Raw genomic sequence first — 21,616 nt, 5'->3', positions numbered from 1 at the left:
GATGAATGGGTAAAGATTTGGTACATATCTACAGTGGAATATTCCTCACACACCAGTGCGAGGAGTGAAGGAACATCACTTGTAGCAACGCTGGTGGGTTATCAAAGTAAAACAAGCCTGACAAAGAAAGACATATCATGTGATATCACTTACACGTGGAACCTATAAAACAATTATCTGATTTTAAGGAGAAACATGGGGCATTCTGGACTGGGCTTGTTCCTCAGTCAGGTTCTCAGATGACCTCAGTTCTCTGTTTCCATCAGCACGAAAACAAACCACATGCGGGGTATGCACACAGAGGCAGCACACCCTATGAGGAGAAAGTGGGAAACCACTCACGTTGCAGAAGAATGGTGTCTTGTTATCAGAATATTAGCTTGGATTGCTTTAGATAGACAGTCAGTAGTTTCTCCCCTTCTTTATCTCTTTGGTGCAGAGACAGAGGCACATGAAATAGGCCCACTGGCTTAGCGCTCACCGTAAAATGAGGATCTGAGGCTTGAAAAGTACAAAACATTCTAATAATTAAAGCCAATCAATCTTAGAAAAAGTAAAGTAGCAACTCTTACCTGAGCTCCTGGATTAGAGAATCCATTGGTGCTACTGACAAAAAGGAAGACAGAAAAGGAAAATCAGTGCACAATTTTGTAAACCGCATGAGAGAAGCCTTTCACCTCCTCGGGATAACGACCAGTGCGTGGTTAGTGCATTACATGCGTGCTAAGTCACTTTAGTATTGTCTGACCCTTTTCAACCTCATGGACTGTAGCCCACCAGGTTCCTCTGTCCATGGGATTCTCTAGACAGGAATATTGGAATGGGTTACCAGGCCCTCCTCCGACCCCGGGATCAAGTCTCCTACATCTCCCGCATTGGTAGGTGTGTTCTAGCGCCACTTGGGAAGCCCTGGTTAGTACACACCCAACAAGTTTCCCTTTGGGCTGATTCCTCTTTCTGGTTCTGGTTCTTTGGACACAAGAAGACAGGTGACCAGGGCCCAGAACAGATGGTTCTGGATCAGGCCTCCAGTGACCCTGGGACTTTGCAGTCATGGATCAACTTCCAAATACCTGTCTCTAGAATCTCACCGAAAAAGCACAGGAGCACAGAGGACAAACTGCTTTTTATTTTAAGGTTGTTTTTTTTTTAATGTGGACCATTTTTTAAAGTCTATTGAATTTGTTACACTATTGCTTCTGATGTTTTGGTTTTTTGGCTGCAAGGTATGTGAGATCTTAGCTTCCCGACCAGGTATCGAACCCACACCTCTGCATTAGAAGGTGAAGTCTTAACCATTGGACTGCGAGGGAAGTCCCTGAACTACTTTTTAAATCAATTTTATTGTCTCTAGGAAAATTTTCAAAAGAATCTTATTTGCATTTTATTTATATTAAACAAGCATTTAAATAAAATGGATAATATTTTATTAATAAATGTCTTAAGATTCTGTTCCATAAATTTTATTCCTGGAGAAAGAGGAGATGTTTGAGTAATGTTAATTTCAACCTCCAATTAAAAATAAGACACTTATAGAAAGAAGAGCTTTGATTTTTCCAAAGACTTATGGACATGGGGAGAGGGGAGGAGAGGGTAAGATGTATGGAGAGAGTAACATGGAAACTTACATTACTAAATGTAAAATAGATAGCCAATGGGAATGCTGTATGTCTCAGGGAACTCAAACAGGGGCTCTGTATCAACCTAGAGGAGTGGGACAGGGAGGAAGACGGGAGGGAGGTGAAAGAGGAGGGGACATATGTCCACCCATGGCTGACTCATGTTGATGTTTGACAGAAAATAACAAAATTATGTAAAGCAATTATCTTTCAATTAAAAATAAATAAATTTGTAAAAGAAAGCAGTTAGAGGAAAAAAGAAATGATGGAACTAAAGAAGTTCATGTTTATAAATACCTGCCTACCACAGAATAAGCAGCATATTGAGAGAGGCAACAGGTGGTTTTCAAGATGACTCACGCTACATGAGAAACATTTGTTTCATTTCTCCAACAACATTTTGGCTCTGTTTAAGAGTGCTTATGTATGTGCCAAAAGGATTCAAAGTCTAAAAAGAATGGCAAATTAAAATGCATTTGAAGTACGAGAGAGCTGTGTGTTTTCAGAAGTCAGAATAAGAGATTCGAATAATCCAAATACATTTCCTAGAATACTGATATTTATGGCAGACGTGAGCCTATCCTAAATAATGCTAGGATATTATCACTAAACTCTTATTCCATGGAGAACTTTGCTGCCTAAAACTTTGATGTTTCCAAAATCGCATTCCAAATATTAGGGACTGTAGCCCACCAGGCTCCTCTGTCCATGGGATTTCCCAGGCAAGAATACTGGAGTGGGTTGCCATTTCCCTCTACAGGAGATCTTCCCAACCCAGGGATCACACCTGTATGTCCTGCCTTGCAGGCAGATTCTTTACCACTGAGCCACCAGAGAAGTTGCTCCAAATAATAGGATATATGATGTAACTACTTTTAAAGTAACTTTAACTAACCCTGGGAAAGAATATGGCACAACTTCAGTTTGGGTAGAGAAAATTTCCATATCTTGGACCAAATGCAAATGCATGATTCTGCATGTTGGTTATCATGCCTAATGATAATCAGGGTTCTATTTTAACTGAAAAAAAAATCATTCTGCAGTTTTAAAAAATGGGTGATTCCATACTTCACTGAAATGGGGATTATGTACCTTGACTATACAACACAAACACAGCTAACAAAAGCATCAAATTTGATTAGATGCTTTCAACTGTAAATCTCAAAATGCTTCCAAACGACTGTGTGATCACTCCCCAGCCCAAACCTTCCTCCACCAGGAGGCCAACCTGAGGTGGGTCAGGCCAGGAACAGCTATCTGGCTCCCTCCAGAGGCCAGGCCGAACCTTCCATTTAGAATGGAGGGTCACACAAATATAGCTAATTATAATAAAAGTTATTTTCCTTAAGGGGTATTATTGCCAGTCAATCCTGTTTTCCAGATGTTCTGATCATCAAGGGCCTGTTTATATTTCAATATTACATTACCATCTGTTGGTTACAAAAAGAGAGGGTAACCGGCAAGTTAAACCTTTCAGACATGACTTTGCAGAGCTGCCGGAAATCCCCGGCGGGGACAGTCTAAAACCAAACATCGTCATTTTACTAGCGTGAAGTTTAAATTGGGAGCCACTAAACCAGATAATATAAAAATCAAAACCCACTTTGGCAATAAATGAATGGTTTGGACTTTTCCCTTGGATGTTAAAGGTCACGTCGAGCATTTGAGGTCTCCACAAAGCCTTCTTCCCTTGCTGACCCTTATACTGTTTTGCAGGATGTTTAAATCTACTCATGGTTGCATTTCGTAAACATTAGCATCCTACATTATTTAGCCTTATCTGGGTCCTTCAACTTCTGGTTCATATTCTTTAGCCCCAGAGTGCCATGATGCAGCGTCCTGGCTTGATTTAAACACGGGAACCCTAAGGAAGTTGTGATCCTCCTGACTACACATCAGGGACCAAGCATGGGATGCCCACATTTCACGGTGTGCTGGGCACGGAATCTGCATGCTAACTCACCCTTGGTTCCTTTTGCACGGGTACGAAGCGTTTTATCTTCAGCCTCTGCATCCATCTGTAATGTGAACACAAAATCCTAGGTCATTCCTTTGACATTGACTAAAATACAAACACAGGCCACTAGAAGTTCTTTAGGTCACTATGAAGAGCAGAGGAGCTTTCCCACTCCTGAACAGCATCTGACTCTGCGGAGACAGAACTGTGACTGCTCTTACAGCCCGCAAGTTCTGGAAATACTTCTGTAGATGCTGAAACCAGAGGAAATGGACAAGAAGGCAGATGTTCTTGTCTGCAAGTGTTCACTAGTGACTCAGACAGTTTCAGCATCGTGAAGATGGAAAGAAGAATGGTCTGATTAACAGTTGTTGTGAAAGAGACAAAATCTCAAATACCAAACCAAAATGTTCCAGACTAAGTTACTCAACCAGATTCCCTTGTATTTCTAGACCCTTTTGGATACAGGCCTTTTTTTTTTAAAGAACCCGCCTGCCAATGCAGGAGACACAAGAGATGTGGGTTCTATCCTTAAGTAGGGAAGATCCCCTGGAGGAGGGAATGGCTACCCACTCCAATATTTCTTGCCTGAAAAATCCTATGGACAGAGGGGACTGGCAGGCTACAGCCCATAGGATCACACAGAGTTGGACACAACTGAACACACATGCATGACCAGCTTCAGATACAGGCCTGTTTCTAAGTTGGAAAAAAAAAAAAGTTCCCAGTGTAAAAACCCAATGTAACACAAAACCTCAAAACGCCCCTATTGTAAAATACCACTGGAAATGTTGATGACATTTACTCTGGTAATTCCAGAATAGAGGTGAGTTATAATCATCCACATCTATAAGGAGAGAAAACTTTGAGTGTTGTTTCGGTCAGCATCAAATTCCCTAAAACATCATTACTAATGATCTTAAATATAACCAAGTGAATTATCAAAGGGATGCCAAGACTTTAAAAGTCTGATATTTTTGTCCACATGGAGATAGATTCTGACCTGACTACCTCCAACCATTTCACTAGGATCTTTTAAGCATTTCAGTTTAATTCACATTTGCACTTTACCAGAAGGAATTCTGAAACAGAAAGAAGTTGTTTCGCTGGTTGAAAATCAGAGGCAGGCAGAAGGTGCTCTCCACGGCTACCATCCTTAAATCCTGACACAGGCAGGGATGCGGTGTGCCTGCAATGAGGATGGGAGACGCATCTCTGCTCTCCGAGGCTGAGTTGTGATGGAAAGCGCTGACCTGCCATAGACTTATAATAGGGGAGCAGGTGTGGCAATGATGGACTTTAATTTCCTTTAATAAACCTTTTATGTGCCACACTTTTACTGCCATTCGACGCTCTCCAAGGTCCTGCACATAATAGGTTCATTACTTTTGATTACTATAGTCTATTGAGACAAACAACTCCAGAACACACTATATATTATGTTCAGTTAAACCAATATAGACTATTTATCCATTGTGCATTTTTTCACCTGCAACACTACAGACAAAATTAACGACAGCCCTCGTAAGCTAAAACTATTAAAACCACCAGCACCCTTTTGTCATCATTTTATAATAAACACCACACCAATCACTGAACTGTTTTGCAAATTAGCCAACAAGAAGTGTGCGCTGCTTTTTCGAGCAGCCATGGCTTTAGCCTACATAAAAACGGTCTATTGTTATAACTATTTTAAAACTACATGATAACAGAAGACAACAAGAAAACAGAGGTGCTTTTTTTTTTCTTCTATAGATGTCCCTTCTTTTAAAACCACGCGGATTTATGACAGATGTGACACTGTCCGGGATTAGAGTGGCTTGGTTTACACAGGATGGTGAGCCCTGTGTTGTGAAATCCTCCTCTGTGAGTGTCCCTGCTGCATATAAAGTGGATCGACTCGTGCAAACTCCTCTCCCTGCGTGCTAATTGAGTCGGTTGATTTTAACAAGACAGATAAGCAGTGTAAGGGTTAAAATGGTGAAAACCATCCATTTTGCTTCTGCTGCTGGAGCGGGGGGTGCCAGGTGGAGGGGTGGGTGGTGAGAATCCTCTCAACGTGAGTCTTAAGGCTATCCTGCACATAGGCGCTTTTAGCCTCCAACCACTCTGAACATCGCCCACTCAAACACAAGTGAAGGCTGGACTCCATGGATTTCTTCACGAAAACTGCAACACTGTGTGAAGAGGAGGGCCAGCAGCACACAGAAAAGTTTCAGAAACCTGCTTCAATGCAACCTTCTCTTTAGCAGCTTCAAGACTGATGCTCTTTCGCTATCCAGCTGTCTGAGCACCTGAAGGCTCTGCCTTCCCCCTGAGCAGCAGCCTCCCTGTCATAGTCCTGGGAAGCGAGGCATAAATAAATATTCATGGACCCTGGCTTGAGGGTGCCTGGAGTGCCAGCGTCAGGACGGCATTTTCTGATGCTATTGTCCTCTGGCTGGACAATAGCGTCATACTGGAGCACACACATCCCATTCAAGGTTTGTAAGAACTGGTAACGCATCCACGAAGCTCAGCATTCAACGTCACACGTGGGACAAGTGATGGGCATGGGAGGGATCAAGGCCCCCACATACAGTTCACCCATTTCAGCTCTCCCTCCTTTCACACCTGAAGGACAGTTCCTAAGTTCAGGGTTTAGTTACATCTTGCAGCAACTTGGGGATAAAGATATAAGACATCTTGGGCCTTTCGTTTGGGGCAAGAAGTTTTAACATTCATGAGAAAGCTTGATCTCCTGGGAGACCTCAGCTTGAAAAAAAGCCTTTGTTCACAAAAACCTTACACCTGGGAGCAGAAACCTCTAAGCATTCTTTCTATGGATTATGTTCATGGACTTCAATAAACTGCTGATGGGTAGACCTAATTTTTGTAAAATGGAACCTTGGATTCAGTGAGCACCACATTCCAGGGATGGTTCCTTCATGGGAAGGACGTCCTACCTCATTGCTGGTGCTCAGACATGAGGAGTGTGCATGGGGGAGGGGAACAGCCACCTGGTCAAGTTCTCCTGGTTATAGAAGCAGCCACCACCATAACCAACATGGGCTGCATCCTAAAAACTCCACTTCTTATGGAGAACATTATTTTTTTTTTCTATTGGAAAAGGAGGCTTGATCAGCCTTACTGCCTACACCTCAAATGCTATGGACAAGCCTGCAATTGACTTCATAAAACTTAATGAAGCATTTCTTTCCTTAAAACAGAGCTTTGATTTTCCAAACAGCTGTCCTTCTTCCCATTTCTTAGGGCCTTTATCTACATCCCATTGTTTATGGATGGGAATAAGACATTTTCTGAGACTCTTACCATTTCCTCCTGGCTATATCAATCTACTCAATCGAGATAAACCAGTAAAGGCAAATTTTGCCACTCTTATTTTTCCTGAAACTACAGGAAAAGTTCTATTAACCTGTAACTATGGATATGTTACATATAATATTTATGTTGAAAGGAAAAAAAAGGGTTCCTGCTTGGTATCTATTTCATAATGAAGTCATGAAAAAAAATTTTAAGGAGCTTCTCCCCCAATTCTCTAGAGAGAGGAATTAATACAAGGACAAATGGCAAGAGGGAAAGAAACATAAAATAAAGGAGGCCAAGAAGCAAACTTAGAGGAAGGCTATGCCAACCAACAATGGAGATAAGCAGAGAAGCGGTGAAGAAGAAAGATGACTATGAAATGCATTCTCACTATTTACCTGAATTTGGAAAACTCATGTAATATCTTCAAGGGATTTACAAAGCTATGTGCAGGTGTCCCTAGTGACCTGAGCTTGACCACCTTCTCCTCCTGGCACTTAGATACATCAGGGGCTATCAGAGGATCTTCCTTCTGCATCACTCCACGGCACAAAATAGGCACCTTCTTCGGGGTTCAGTTGTGTCCAATTCTTTGCAACCTCATGGACTATAGCCTGCCAGGTTCCTCTGTCCATGGGATTCTCCAGGCAAGAATACTGGAGTGGGTTGCCATGCCCGCCTCTAGAGGAGCTTCCTGACCCAGGAATCAAACCTGGGTCTCCTGCATTGCAGGCAGAGTCTTTATCATGTGAGCCCCCAGGGACCCCCAGAATTGCTGATTTGTGGAAGGGAGAGATTCAAGGAGCAGGACACCAGATTGATAAACTCAGTTTTGCTCCCATCACACACGCAAATGACTTGTTTGTGAGGAGATTTAGTTCCCTTTTATTTTTCACTTAAAACTCTATTTTGATCAATGGTTAAACAAAATTATTTGTCCACAAAAACAACCTCCAAGTAAATATTTAATCACTTCTTAAGATTTGGGTAAAATGAATCTCTTGGTAATCTTGAAGCTTTATTTCTCCTTTCAACAGAATTCTATCCATTGTCATCCTTGATATAGATTTATAAGTAGCGGTGAATTTCTTAATATTAGTAGAAAAGCCATGGTGATCATAACATTTTGAGGACACTCTCAAAATCCTTATACAATTAATTGTAATCTTGTCTGAAGGTGAAAGTGTTAGTTGCATAGTCGTGTCCGACTCTTTGTGACCCCATGGACTATAGCCCCTCAGGCTCCTCTGTCCAAGGAATTCTCTGGGCAAAAATGCTGGAATGGGTTGCCCTGCCCTCCTCCAGGGGATCTTCCCAAGCCAAGGATCGAACCAGGTCTTCTGCATGGAATGCAGATTTTTTACCATCCAAGCCACCAGGAAGCCCTGTCTAGTTACATAGAATTTCACGCCAGTAGCTACTTTTAATTTGAGAAGTCTTTCACTACATTTGACTTACAATAAATCCCACTTTAAAGAAAATTTCATAGTGTTCCTCTCCTGGGAGTTGTAAACCGACAAAGCAGGCTGTCTGTTGTGTCACGTGACTCTTCCATTCCTGAGAAGCTCACGGTGATGGCGAGAAGAAGTTAGTCCCGTGCCTGCCGAGAGGAGGTCCAGGGGTCCTCCCCACCAGGAGTCCCCCATCCTCAGCGGATGCTTCCTTTACAAAAGTCAGGTTTTTTAAAATGACAAAAAGAAACTGAGGAAGTTGGAAAAGGCTAACCTCAGAAAATGGAACAGCTAAATGATGTCTGTACCTTGGGACAAAACTTGGCCAGATCGAAGAACAAAGAACCCTACACTGAGTGCCCTTCCTTTTGATGATTCTGGCATCATTTTGTTTTCAACAGAGCTTTGAATCGACTGAAAATGGCAGCAGAAGATGCTTCCCTGTGGTACAAGGGAAAGATAGGGGAAATGAACTGTGATCCTAAAAACACAGTTGACACACTGAGAAGGAAACCAAGATTGAATGATCAAGTATATTTTTCCTCTGTTCTCACCCTCCTTTTATTTTCCTGGTTCTCTTTTCATACATTTACTTATTTCTCAGGGAGAGTAATTCAGAAAATAAATGTAAGGACTTCCCTGGTGGTCCTGTTGTTAAGACTCCATGCCTCCGACGCTGTGGGCAAAGGTTCAGCCCCTGGTCAGGAAAGTTCCATACGCCATGTGGTGCAGCCAAACACAATAATTTTTTTTTTTGAAAGAAAGCAAACTTAAAAACATCTAAATGAATAAAATCAGGAAGTTTGACAGCATCTTTAATGCCATATTAGTAATTTTCTGAAACTTTTTTGAATCCTTTCTTCTAAATGAAATGAAAAATTTTCCAAATCTTTTATTTAGGGCACAGGATCCCTGATTTCAGCTCTCTGTTCCTGTCCAGCTCTATCTGTACTGTCGTATTCTGCAGAAAAAGCTGAAGAACCGAACGATGGCATCCTGCATGTTGGTGACCCATCTCATGTCCCCTCACCCCTGATGGGGAAGCAGGTTCAGTCTTCTCTCAGACCAAGCACAGCTGTCTGGGGAGAGCTCTTGCTGAGGCTGAGGGCATGCACACCCCCACAGAAAAGCTGCCTTTAAAAGGGAATTTCTAGAGTCGAATAGAAGAAACCTCAGGCCTGTGAAAGCTTGGGTGGCTTTAAGAGGAGGCTGATGTGTTTGGAGTCTCACTTTTGATTTCTGAGTTGCTGCTGCTCCTGTGTACCGACTAACCCTCTAACTTTGCACAACTGGCAACGTGACCATGAACCAAAGCCATATGTCTGTGTCCTTTTGCCAAACGACTCCAGCAAATAGTTCTATCATTCCCTTAGGTGGACGCCGGGTGCCAAGGATTTCTATTAGTCTCTGTACCACGGCCTCCGAGTCACAGTTTTGTGACCTAAGGGGGCAATCACCAGCTTTGTGTTTTCATAGACTTAAAAATATTTTTAATATGCTCTGATTAAAGAGAACTCAGTGAAAGTTAAAACCCTGAAACCGTCTAAAAATTTTTTTTCTTGCTGATATTTTGAGATGCATGTGTTGAAAAATGCATAAATGTTAGAAAACAAGCTTCTTCATAGAGGGGTAAGCCATTTTAAACAGATTGTTCCCAAGGATGTCCCAGTTCCTTACTTTTCACTGCTTGTAGGAATTAACTGCAGAAATCAGCTACAATGCTTTTAAAAACATGCTTTTAAAAATCTTACTTATTTACCTCTGATCCTTAAATAAACTAATTTCTAATACAAATGAATTCAAATTGGAATTTTAAAACAATTTTAATGCTGAGTCTCTCTCTAAGGGCAAACATGTGCAAACAAATAACACATACTAATCAATATGCAAAAGGGCTTGTAGGCTCAGAGAACTTCACCTGTTTAATATTTTAAAACAGTAAAGTGATCATGCTTCTGACAAAAAAAATCACAATCCTAAATTGGGCATTAACAATATATTTTTGTGAAAGTAAATCTATAGAGATAAAGCAATGTTGTAGGGGAGAGTCTTTATAAAATGCTTCAATTGCATTCTATTTCAACATATTCTGCTTTTTAATAAAAATGTTGCCTTACCTCTTCCTCCAGGTAACTTGTACGCTGACTCGGTGAGCCCCCCTCCGTCAGAATGAATGAACACCTGTGTTTGCTTTAGTGAGAAATCCTGCAATTCATTCTATTAAAATAAAAAATAAAAGAGAGAAGGTATGTAAGGTGGACAAAAAAACAGAAGAGCAAAAATAGCCAGTGATGTGGACAGTAAACAATTGCCTATAATTCTGATGGACTATGCTATACACAGAATGAAAATGTCATACTATTTAATAATATATCAGTGGGGAAAAGATGTTTACCTTTATCCTGGCTGGCTGCGTTAGTTGCTCAGTCATGTCTGATTCTTTGTGACCCAGTGGACTGTAGCCCACCAGGCTCCCCTGTCCATGGATTCTTCAGGTAAGAACACTGGAGCAGGTTGCCATTCCCTTCTCCAGGGGATCTTTCTGACCCAGGGATTGAACCCAGGTCCCCTGCATTGCAGGCAGATTCTTTACCCCTGTTTACCTTTATTAAGGTAAGCAAATCGATTTTTGTTTTTCTTACCAAACTAGATATATAAATAAGATATAGATAAAGAAGGGCATGGCAACCCACTCCAGTATTCTTGTCTGGAGAATCCCCATGGACAGAGGAGCCTGACAGGCTGCAGTCCATGGGGTCACGAACAGCTGGACATGACTGAGCAACTAAGCATGCACATAGATATAGATAAAATGCCTGCCCTTTACTAGGAAAATTGTATAATAGGGATTCTCAATGTTACTATTGTTGGTTTTATTTTTAACCACCAGAAGAAAAAGGTCAGTCAAGGTTTGGCACATACTATCCTCAAGAAATCACAAGAGACAAGTTCCCAAGGCATGTGGATTTAGGATGCTCTTGAATGAGGTGTCCTAAAAGGCTACTAGCTCTTTTTGCCAATGTTTTATCCTGCTTTCCATGGGAACAATCTGCATGTGGCTTCCTTGCTTCCAGACATAACACACAGGCCTGCATCTCCTTTACCTGCTCCCAGGGATGGAACAGAATCTGTCTTCAGGCTGTTTGGCCCTTGAAAGAAAACTGAAATTCAGTGTTAACACTCTCAGCCTGACAGCAAGTGGCTACTGACATGAACACTATATATAGATATAGATATAGTACCTATCCTAACACACACTCGCCATGGTTTGTCCGTCCATTCCGGCATTCTAGAACACAAGTCACCAACCTTCCTGGCAGATGAGTTCTAGGGTCCGTGTTTACCCTTTGCAGTAAGTTGGAGAATCCAGCTTTTTAACCATGGATTTCTGCGTTACTTGAAAGTTCTGACCAGACATTAAGCAGATGCTTCTTCAACTCAAATCAGCAACTGTAGATCCTGGTGAAAAATGGGGATAAAACCCTTAAGACAGAGCAGATGTCTTAAGACACAGATGTCTCAAGACAGAATGTCTCACACAGCAAAAGTCTCAAGACATAGGACAGAAGGACTGAAAAGTCACATAGGACTCGGGAGTTCTTAGTTTGCTTGATTGCAACTAAAAGAAAGCAAAAACAAAACCCAGCTTTCTCTACAACTGTGTTTGGCTTACCCTCCCTCGCCCTTGGTCGGTCCACCTGCCTGTCCCCTTTGTTTGTCACACTCTAACCTAAGACAAAAGATCTGGAAAACACTGGTGGGCAGAGCGCTTTTCTAAACCCTGAAAGTAATGGCTTTTTGTCTACACCCAATCGTGGTGTGTGTTTATTAGCAATACATTTTCCATTTATTTTCTCAAAGATTGCCAATAAAGAACGGAATCACAGAAGGGAGTAGCTCTAAACCCTCCGAGTTCCCTAATGTCAAACTCATTAGCATCCGAATAAGCACACAGCAGCACCTCATCTGCACAAGCGTGATTTTTTACTACTTTTAATAGCGTTTCTCAGAGGACTCATTTTCAACTTTCTTCAGTGGTTAGTTGGTTCTCAGGGGGAAAGGAGCTTCCTGACGCTCGCGGCTTCCCCGCAAACAACCCGGCCGTTTGCTGTCAGATGCGTCAGCCCTCTGCCCTAACCCCATCTGCTGTCTCTCCCCTCCCCAGGGAGCAGAGCAAAGGCAGCACAGCTGAGATCCACGTGGAGCCCTGCACAGAGGATGCCGGCAAAATATAAGTTCAGAAATGTGGTGTGACACAAAAGGCCTGGGAAGTCCAAGTGCACCGGAATACGGGCGGGAAAGAGGAGCTGCAGAGGCTCGCTGTTCCAAGCATCCATCGTTCTCAGCTCCGCCCATGGCCTTGTGGAAACACACTGGCTGATACCAAGAGGAATCTCCCACTGCAGTCGGTTCCCTTCACTCCCTGCATGCATCCTATTACTGTACCAAAGAGGTACCCTTAAAAACCCATTTTCAATAGTTGCTATATTTTTTCTTAACTTTTTATTTTGTCCTGGAGTATAGCTGATTAACAATGTTGTGATAGTTGCAGGTAGATAGCAAAGGGACTCAGTCATACATACACCTATATCCATTCTCCCCCGAACTCCCCTTCCATCCAGGCTCCTACATAACATGGAGCAGAGTTCCCTGTGCTGTAGAGCAGGACCTTGTTGGTTATCCATTTTAAATATAGTAGTGTGTACATGTCCATCCCAAACTCCCTAACTATCCCTTTCCCTCATCCTTCCCCCTGGCAATCACAGGTTCTTTCTCTAAGTCTATGAGTCTGCTTTCTAAATAAGTTCATTTGTATCATTTCTTTTTAGATAAGGGATGTCATACGATATTTTTCTTTCTCTGTCTGACTGACTTTACTCAGTATGACAATCCCTAGGTCCATCCATGATGCTGCAAGCGGCAATAACTGCTGTACTTTTAATCTCTTTGCTGATCTTAAACCATGCTGTAAAACTTAAGGATTTACTAAAATATTCTTAGGAGATACCCATTTTGGAAGACAATTAACCTAAGGTTTGGAATCTTGGCCAAGCTCCTCCAACTTGTAACTGAGTTAGTTCTCTCCCCTGCCTACCAGGATGGACACTTTTCCATTGAAGTTCATCTTTTCACGAAACAGCAGTCTTAGAAGGTGAAACTACATGACAAACCAAGGTGCTGGGAGCCTAGAGGGCTGCACAGTCTTTCAGCGAGTGCTGTAATTAAGACGTGGCTTCACCTGCTAAATGGAGTCATCATAGAAGACTCCATTTGTGTGCTCTGCTTTATGCCAATAACCATGGATGGAGTGCTAAATTTACAGACACTTCAAGGATAAGTATTTGCTTCAGGAAAAGACAGTTATTTTTATTATTTTTTAGCGACTTTCAAATATGCACTATAGTATTGCTGTTTTTTATTTTTAGTTGGAGCATAATTGCTTTACAATGTTGTGTTGGTTTCTGCTATACAACAACTAAGTGAATCAGCCATAAGTATACATACATCCCTTCCCTCTTGAGCTTCCCTCCTGCCCCATCCCACCTCTCTAGGTCATCACAGAGCACCGAGCTGAGCTCCCAATGCTATACAGCAGTGTCCCACTCGCTATTTTACAGATGGTAGTATGTATATGAAAGACAGTTCTTTAAACCTATGATATGATGTAATGAATATGAGATGTTACTTTTTATTTTTAATATAAATTTATTTATTTTAATTGGAGGTTAATTACTTTACAATATTGTATTGGTTTTGCCATACATCAACATGAATCTGCCACAGGTATACATGTGTTCCCCATCCTGAACCCTCCTCCCTCCTCCCTCCCCATACCATCCCTCTGGGTCGTCCCAGTGCACCAGCCCCAAGCATTCAGTATCATTCATCGAACCTGGACTGGTGATTTGTTTCATATATGATATTACACATCTTTCAGATATACCAGATTATATTTTACTGGTGGTGGTGGTGGTGAGGTGACCTGAAGTGATAAGATGAAACTGTCAATTGTGTCCTTAAAGCAGAGAACCATAGATTTACTTACGATTCAGAAACAAATTCTATATTAAAAAGAATCCTCCAGACTAAACTCAAAGTGAAAACTCTGATGAAAAGGCAAGGAAATCAAATATGAAAGATCATAGTGCTGGAAGCCCTGTGATACAACTGCTACGTTTGGAGTTTACTTACCAGTGGGACTCGTCCGGTGCAAATGCCCAGCAGCCTCCTCTCAGAAGTTGGGCGTTAATTCAAACTCCAAACATCACCCTCAGGTCTAGTTTCCTGCCAAGTGAAATGAAATGGGAGACTTCACCATGTTAACCTCAGCACTGGGCTTCCCTGCTGGCTCAGAAGGTGAAGAATCTCCCTGTAATGTGGGAGATCCAGGTTCGATCCCTGGGTCAGGAAGATTCTCTGGAGAAAGGAATGGCAGCTCACTCAGTATTCTTGCCTGGAGAATTCCATGGACAGAGGAGTCTGGCAAGCTACAGTCCATGGGGTCACAAACAGTTGGACACGATTGAGCGACTAACACACATACAACCTCAGCACTGCTGAACCGTGAGGCCCTGTCTCCCAACCTCCCAACACTTTCAACCTCTCAGTCACTAACTTTGGTATTTTTCTTGCTCTTTTTTTTTTAAATGGGAAAGCAAGTCCTTTATAGTTCTGTCTAGTTTTATTTTTTATATTTATTTTTTAATTGGAGTATAATTGCTTTAAAATGTGTTAGTTTCTGTGTACAATGAAGTGAATCAGCCATATGTACGCATATATCCCCTCCCTTTGGGGCTTCCCTCCCACCTCCCATCCCACCTCGCTAGTTTATTTTTATATTAATCACCATGATATATAAGTGAGAGTCAAATTTTGTATAAATTTGCTTGGACAGACGATCGAATTCTTCAGCTTTCCACTTGCCATGTTTCACCATTAAATTTCTAATGAAAATTTAAACTTCTTATTTTGAATTTTTTCATCAATGAGCTTTCTCATCATAGCAAGAGAGTATATATTTAGCAACTGATGTACAAAAATGACGTTAGCCTACTGTCACATTATATTTATGCTGTCAAACACTGCTTCCTTCTTCTTAGCCGTCCAGATTGATATAAGGAGGACTTGCTTCATAGACAGGAGCAAATGAAGAGAAGTAGTGGGCTCCTTTTCAGAGACGGCGATGGCAGCCCACTCCAGTACTCTTGCCTGGAAAATCCCATGGATGGAGGAGCCTGGTAGGCTGCAGTCCATGGGGTCACAAAGAGTCTGACACGACTGAGCAACTTCACTTTCACTTTTCACTTTCATGCATTGGAGAAGGAAATGGCAACCCACCCCAGTGTTCTTGCCTAGAGAATCCCAGGGATGGGGGAGCCTGGTGAGCTTCAGTCTATGGGGTCGCACAGAGTCGGACACGACTGAAGTGACTTAGCAGCAGCAGCAGCAGTGGATTCCTTTTAAGTTGTTTTATGCATTGGAGAAGGAAATGGCAAGCCACTCCAATGTTCTTGCCTGGAGAATCCCAGGGATGGGGGAGCCTGGTGGGCTGCTGTCTCTGGGGTCGCGCAGAGTCAGACACGACTGAAGCGAGTTAGCAGCAGCAGCAGCAGCAGGCAAAGAAAAATACTGTTTATTGGCTATAAGCTCTACTTGTTACGGTAGGAGTAGAAAGAACTTCATCAAAACTGAAACAGCCCCCACTGCAAAATGGGGCAGTGGCATTGCTTCCTCTTAGGGGGAATGCCTTGGGTTTTAAATCACAGCATATTCAGCAAGACTAATTATTTGATATCAGCAACCAAACTGCTCTTCATGATACATTATGAATGCTTTTTGCTTCCCCAGTGATCACTGAAGTTCAAATACAAACAAAACTTCTTATGCGGTAGAGTTTGTTATTTTACAAGAACAGAAACATGATTTGTCAATGTACAAAATTTCCATTGACGGACTTAATTGATTTTTACTGGTTTGCCTGGCCTTTTGAGCTCTCTGCCTTATGGAGCCTTTCAAGGAATCTGAAGTACAAAGAATGCTATGGTAACTCTGATCTTCTCTAGAAAATGTTTTTTTTTTTTTTTCTCTGCAAATTGCTGCAGTCACACAGAACATCAGAATAACTTCTGGTTTCCACTGTGATCAATATGAAGTCATTGTACTTGTACTAGCAGGCATTATATTATTCACATTGGTCCTTCTACCACCTGTAAAAATAAAGCACAAGCCCCTTCTTCTGAAACTCCGAGGCAATGCCAATAACTCGTGCGAGACCCATACTTCTCCCTGCAAGAGGTTTTAACTTCCACCTGATTTAAGTCACAAAATAGCCTTCAAAGATCCTTAAAGCCTTGCTGCAATTAACATAAATGCATTCAGATGCCATTCATGACTGATAATTCCAACACCTTGTGGGAAAAAAAAAGTTGCATGCTGTAAACATTATAAACATATTCAAATAAGCTTAACACAAGCTGCCATGCTTATTTCTGCCTAGATCATGGACCAGCGAAATGGTTAATGCAAATGGATTTATAATTTGCTTTGGGGGGCCAGTTTCTTCTCCTTATTTATTAGCCCAGCTGATGGGGTAGATTTGATGAGGCACTTCTGGAATAATTGAGTCATCACACAAAGAAGGCCGCTAGCATTCAGAGTGGTTTTATCAGCAGCAAGCAGGCCTGATTACTGACAATTACACTCTGATCCGGTGATGGAGGAGAAAGAGCCAACGAGTGGGAAATGTCCATGTTTCTATCCAGGAATAATTTCTACATTCATTTTACATGCTAAGTGTTTCCTATCTCTGCATAATAAACTGTAAACAGGAATCGATGGCACAATGTCCCTTAATATTTCCTGGTAATGAAGACACAAATGTACAGTGAGTGCTGATAAATATAGATGAAACATAAGCTATTCTCCTAGTCGGTATTGTTACCTTTAAAACAAATGCATTTTTCTGGTAAAAGCATAATCAGAGCTAATGCAAAAAAATGACAGAAGATTGAAACTGTCCTTGTAACTACATAGAAACTTTGGGAAAGTCCTGTTAATCACTGCCGCCTTAAAGGCTCACAGGCTGAAGGTGAGACAGTGGGAACCACGTCACTCTGCTTCTCAACAGTCAACGGTGAAGAGCTCCTTGGGTTGCACACAGCAGAGGACACGGCGGCAGGAGCCATCTCTAGCACTCAGAGTGCATCTCAGCAAACCGGCATGAGGAGGATTTTGGTTTCCTTCCATCAGGCCTTCTGACAGAATGGTGATCGGGAATAACCAAGTTAGACCTGAGATGGAGTGTAGGGCTGTGCTGTCTCCTGCATGGGTTTTTAACCACTTGTTTATGAAATGGTTCTTAACAAAACACTGCGAGCAAAAATTCATCTCATTAAACCAGCTTTCTCTCTGACTCAGATGCTAGTTGGGAATGCCCAGGGATATAGAATATGCATAGTTCTTAGTGTGCTGCTATAGATTTTAGAGGGAAAACTTTAATTTCCTGTAATATCAAGTTTCTACTTTTAAACAAGCCAATCAGGTGCAAAGCCCTGCATAATGAACCTGCCTGGGTCTGTTTGCTTAATCTTTTCTCTAAAGCCCCTTTCTGGCTTCCAAAGAAATAAAAGTTATCTTCTGTTCTCCTGTGGTAACTATGGAAACTCTGTTTTATTAAACTAACCACTTAACTTCAAGGCTTGTGTTGCAACTAAATGTGCTATTTTGAGTAAACCTATACTAAACAACCCTATAATGTCAAAACATTTTTAATAAAGTTCAAAGAGCACTTGTTGATTCAAAAAGGAGGCTTTTTATTATGTAAAGGGAATGTTCTCTATTTAAGCTGTTTTATTATATAGATTGTTACACAATATGCTTGATATCCTAAGACATTTTATATTTTCCTTGTCCATTTGTAAGAGGTTTTCTTAGAATTTTTTCCAACAAGTGTGCTGTTTCACCCAGCAGGAACTGTTTGTTTTGCATTAAAATCCTCACCATATTCTGTACAATTGGATTAAGATAAAAGAATAGAGTTATTTATCTTTATTGTCTGACCAGGAAATATGGAATGGGAGAAACTAATGAAACTGACAAAGACATGACCTGATTCTCAAATGTTGAGGCCAGTGGGCACTGGATTTTTGCAGAATGGTTTTTGGATTTTGTCCTCATTACAGTTAATTTAATGCAGATTCTGTTAACATAGGTCCCTTTCTGCTAAACACTTTACTTACTATTGGTTCAATACACATTTATTGAGAACTGATTTGGGAAACTCCATGCCGGTCTTGGGCATTTAAAGATACAGAAAGCACAGCTCTTATCCTCATGGTACAAATCAGCAAACTGAGGATTCCAATAGGATGTGGAAATATGATAAAGGAGGAGGCAGAACAAGCAATGGGAGCATGGGCTGAGACCAGCCTGGAAATGCTTCCAGAAATGATGAATCATGAAGAATACATCTTCGGAGATTCAGAGACTTTGGCTAAAATAAATAAATGTCCCCAAAGACCAAATGAAAAACCACAGTCAAAGTTGTACTTGGCTTGGTTAAACAATGTATTTAAGCCACAGTTTTAGATAGCTAGACAAGGGTTAAAGGAGACTAGCTGGTCAGGGTAAAGAGCTAAAATGAAATGTTTACGATGTGTTGATTTTATTTGCAACTTTCAAAGGAACTAACTTTGCTTTGGTATCAGAGCTGCAAAATGTGTCTGCTGAGAAGCAGTATCACCCACGCCATGGTGAAGCAACCGAATGGCATGGACTTGTGAGTTCCAGTCCTATTTTGATGCACCCCCACTCTGACTCCTTGAGCTCCCTGACATGACAGAGTCAAGGTCACTTTATCCTCCTGGTGCCAGTAAAGCTTATGGACTTGAGGGGATGTGTCATGTTGACCTTTCACTGAAACACAATGTGGCCAGTGTGGGTGCTCAATACTGAATTGAATTCAATTCAGTTACTACTGAATTGAATTAAAATAAGCCTAAAATAATATTCCTTGGATGCCTAAGATACTATCCTATTAATTGTATTCAATACATAGCATCCCAGGACAACATCTGGAGCTTATAGATTTTATCTGATTGCTGCGCCAGTTAAGAATTTACAATTTTGTCTTCAATGTCCTCTTCCCTTACGTAAAAAAGTCAAGCTCCCCAAACACAAAAGAGAGCAAGCATACAGTGTAATAGATTTCACAGTCAGTTTCTTCCCCAATGTCTACTTTTATCTGATTTACATGAAAAATAATAGTACGTGATTTAAATCAGTCCTTTCATGGGAATGAAAGCCAAAGGTAACGTGGAAATATTAGTCTTATTTTTCCAAATTTGGCAAAAAATAACCATTTAGGAAGATCTTAAACTCATTTAAACTATATCCAGCTTCCAGTTTCCGTACCTCACTTTTCTTACTCAGAATTTGTCGGTATGGCAACTGTCCTGACTTAAACACACTTACATTTCATTTTAAACAGCGTATGTCCATGTCCTTCAAATGAATGAGCTTTGTACTGGAGATAAAAACGGAACCACAGGGAAAGACAAAACTAACCCATTACTTTTACCATGAGAGTAAACTGGTATGACATTTTCTGGGTCAGGAAGATTCCCTGGAGAAGGAAGTGGCTATTCACTCCAGTATTCTTGCCTGGAAAATTCAATGGACAGAGAAGCCCGGCTGGCTATACTGTCCATGAAGTCGCAAGAGTCAGACACAACTTGGCCACTAAATAACACCTTGACTGAACTCTTTCCCTGAGAAAGGCACTCTCATGAGACCAGAGTGCATTCTTTTCCTGTCATCATCCATGCCTATGGGGAGTTGTCACCATTTCACAATGAAGAAAGCCTTCCATGCTAACACCAGCTTCTGCATGATAGTCCTGTGATTCTAGGTGCCAGGACCCATGAACCCTGTAATAGTCAGATCAGTTTTCTCTCTGCATCATGGACCTCATCTTTCCCATGGACATTCTATTCCTCTTGCTCAAGCTCAGTGAAACAGACATACTAACTATCCCAGTAAAGCTGGTATCCATCTGTACCTCTGACGATACAGGCATCATGCTTACAAAAATACCACGTGGAGACCATTTTTGGTGTGAGGAGGGGTGTTGCAATGCAAAAATGGAAATCTCAGAATTCATGATAACCATCACCATGATTTACAAATTCCAGTTCCTAAAACTGATTTCTCAGTCTTGGGTGCTCAAGAAATCTTTCTTCTCTTCATTCAAACACAAGAAATTCTTTAGAGGATTTACACTGTCAGCTGTAAAACAGGTCCCACCTATCAGTTGACTTATCCTCCATATTAATTTTCTGTTGTTGCTGTAAAAAGTCCATAAACTTCATGGCTTCACACAAATATATTACCTTACAGCTCTGGAGGTCCAAAGTCTGGGACAGTTGCACCAGGCTAAGATCAAGTCAGGCTGTGCTCCTTTCCAGAGGCTGTATGGGGAATTCACGAGGACTGGGGGCATACCCCAGTTCCTTGTATTGTAGGTCTGAGATCATTGTTTTTTCCGTGGCCATTCTTAGTGTCTCAAGGCCACTGCATTCCATGGCCCATGGCTCCTTCTTCCCTCTTCCAACGGTGGGTCCTTCTCAGGTCACTTCTCCATGACTCATCCACCTGCCTTTCTCTTATGGTCTCTGGGGTAAGTTGAGCCCACCAAGCAACTCTCCCATCTCCAGACTCTTAATTTATTCACACTCCTTTTGTATGTAAGATAATGTATTCACAGGTTTCAGGAATTAAGACATAAACATTTAATATCACTATTAATATTTGGGTTCAAAGTGCCATGTTTCCATTTGTTTTCTACTTGTCTTATCTTTTGTTATATTTTTTTCCCTCTGACTTAAGTTCTTTCAGATGTTAAAGATTTTTTCCCCATTTATTCTAAAAAAAAGACAGTCGGTGGAGGCCGGGTGATTATGCTGCCCACTACATTCTTCAGCTACGTATGTAAATCCTGATTGTGTTTAAGTATTAATGCTCCTCATATGAGACAAGTGACATCATCAACCAAGAAGGCCTGGTGTACACAATTCTTAAAAAAATACATAATTGTAACTCCAATGACCAGTAGGAGACCAACATTAACAAAATCAGGCATCTTTAGTTGTCCCCGAAAAACAAGTACCTTAAATTCTCAAGTTTCTGGAGGCCATTGGAAAGTTAGGGGTACTTCTCTCTGGAGGGGGAATTTATTTCTAAATAATCTTCACTCACCTTCCCTAAAGCCCACTGGCTCTGAACTG

At 41.4% G+C, this 21,616-nt stretch overlaps 1 protein-coding gene and 1 long non-coding RNA gene across 3 annotated transcripts in view; both read right to left on the bottom strand.

Moving 5' to 3' along the window:
* ST18 (ST18, C2H2C-type zinc finger) overlaps positions 1-11,787 on the bottom strand; it is a 90,784-nt gene extending 78,997 nt beyond the window's left edge. The window contains exons 1-4 of one of the 2 annotated variants that reach the window (XM_018058515.1): positions 11,643-11,787; positions 10,451-10,550; positions 3,583-3,637; positions 573-606 (exon numbers count right to left, since the gene is read on the bottom strand). In XM_018058515.1, coding sequence (XP_017914004.1) covers positions 573-606; positions 3,583-3,637 — 89 coding nt within the window. In that variant the 5' untranslated portion in view covers positions 10,451-10,550; positions 11,643-11,787. The remainder of the gene's footprint in view (positions 1-572; positions 607-3,582; positions 3,638-10,450; positions 10,551-11,642) is intronic. The other variant, XM_018058516.1, reaches the window with a different exon arrangement.
* The window catches only part of LOC106502847, a 29,696-nt gene continuing 22,610 nt past the window's right edge, over positions 14,531-21,616 (bottom strand). The window contains exon 4 of the long non-coding RNA XR_001296500.2: positions 14,531-14,618. This is a non-coding gene — a long non-coding RNA (uncharacterized LOC106502847). The remainder of the gene's footprint in view (positions 14,619-21,616) is intronic.

Source organism: Capra hircus, chromosome 14 (assembly GCF_001704415.2).
Source record: "Capra hircus breed San Clemente chromosome 14, ASM170441v1, whole genome shotgun sequence".
NCBI classification, from domain to species: Eukaryota; Metazoa; Chordata; class Mammalia; order Artiodactyla; family Bovidae; genus Capra; species Capra hircus.
The sequence above is the reverse complement of the archived record's forward strand: the minus strand, read 5'-3'. Positions and strand labels throughout refer to the sequence as shown.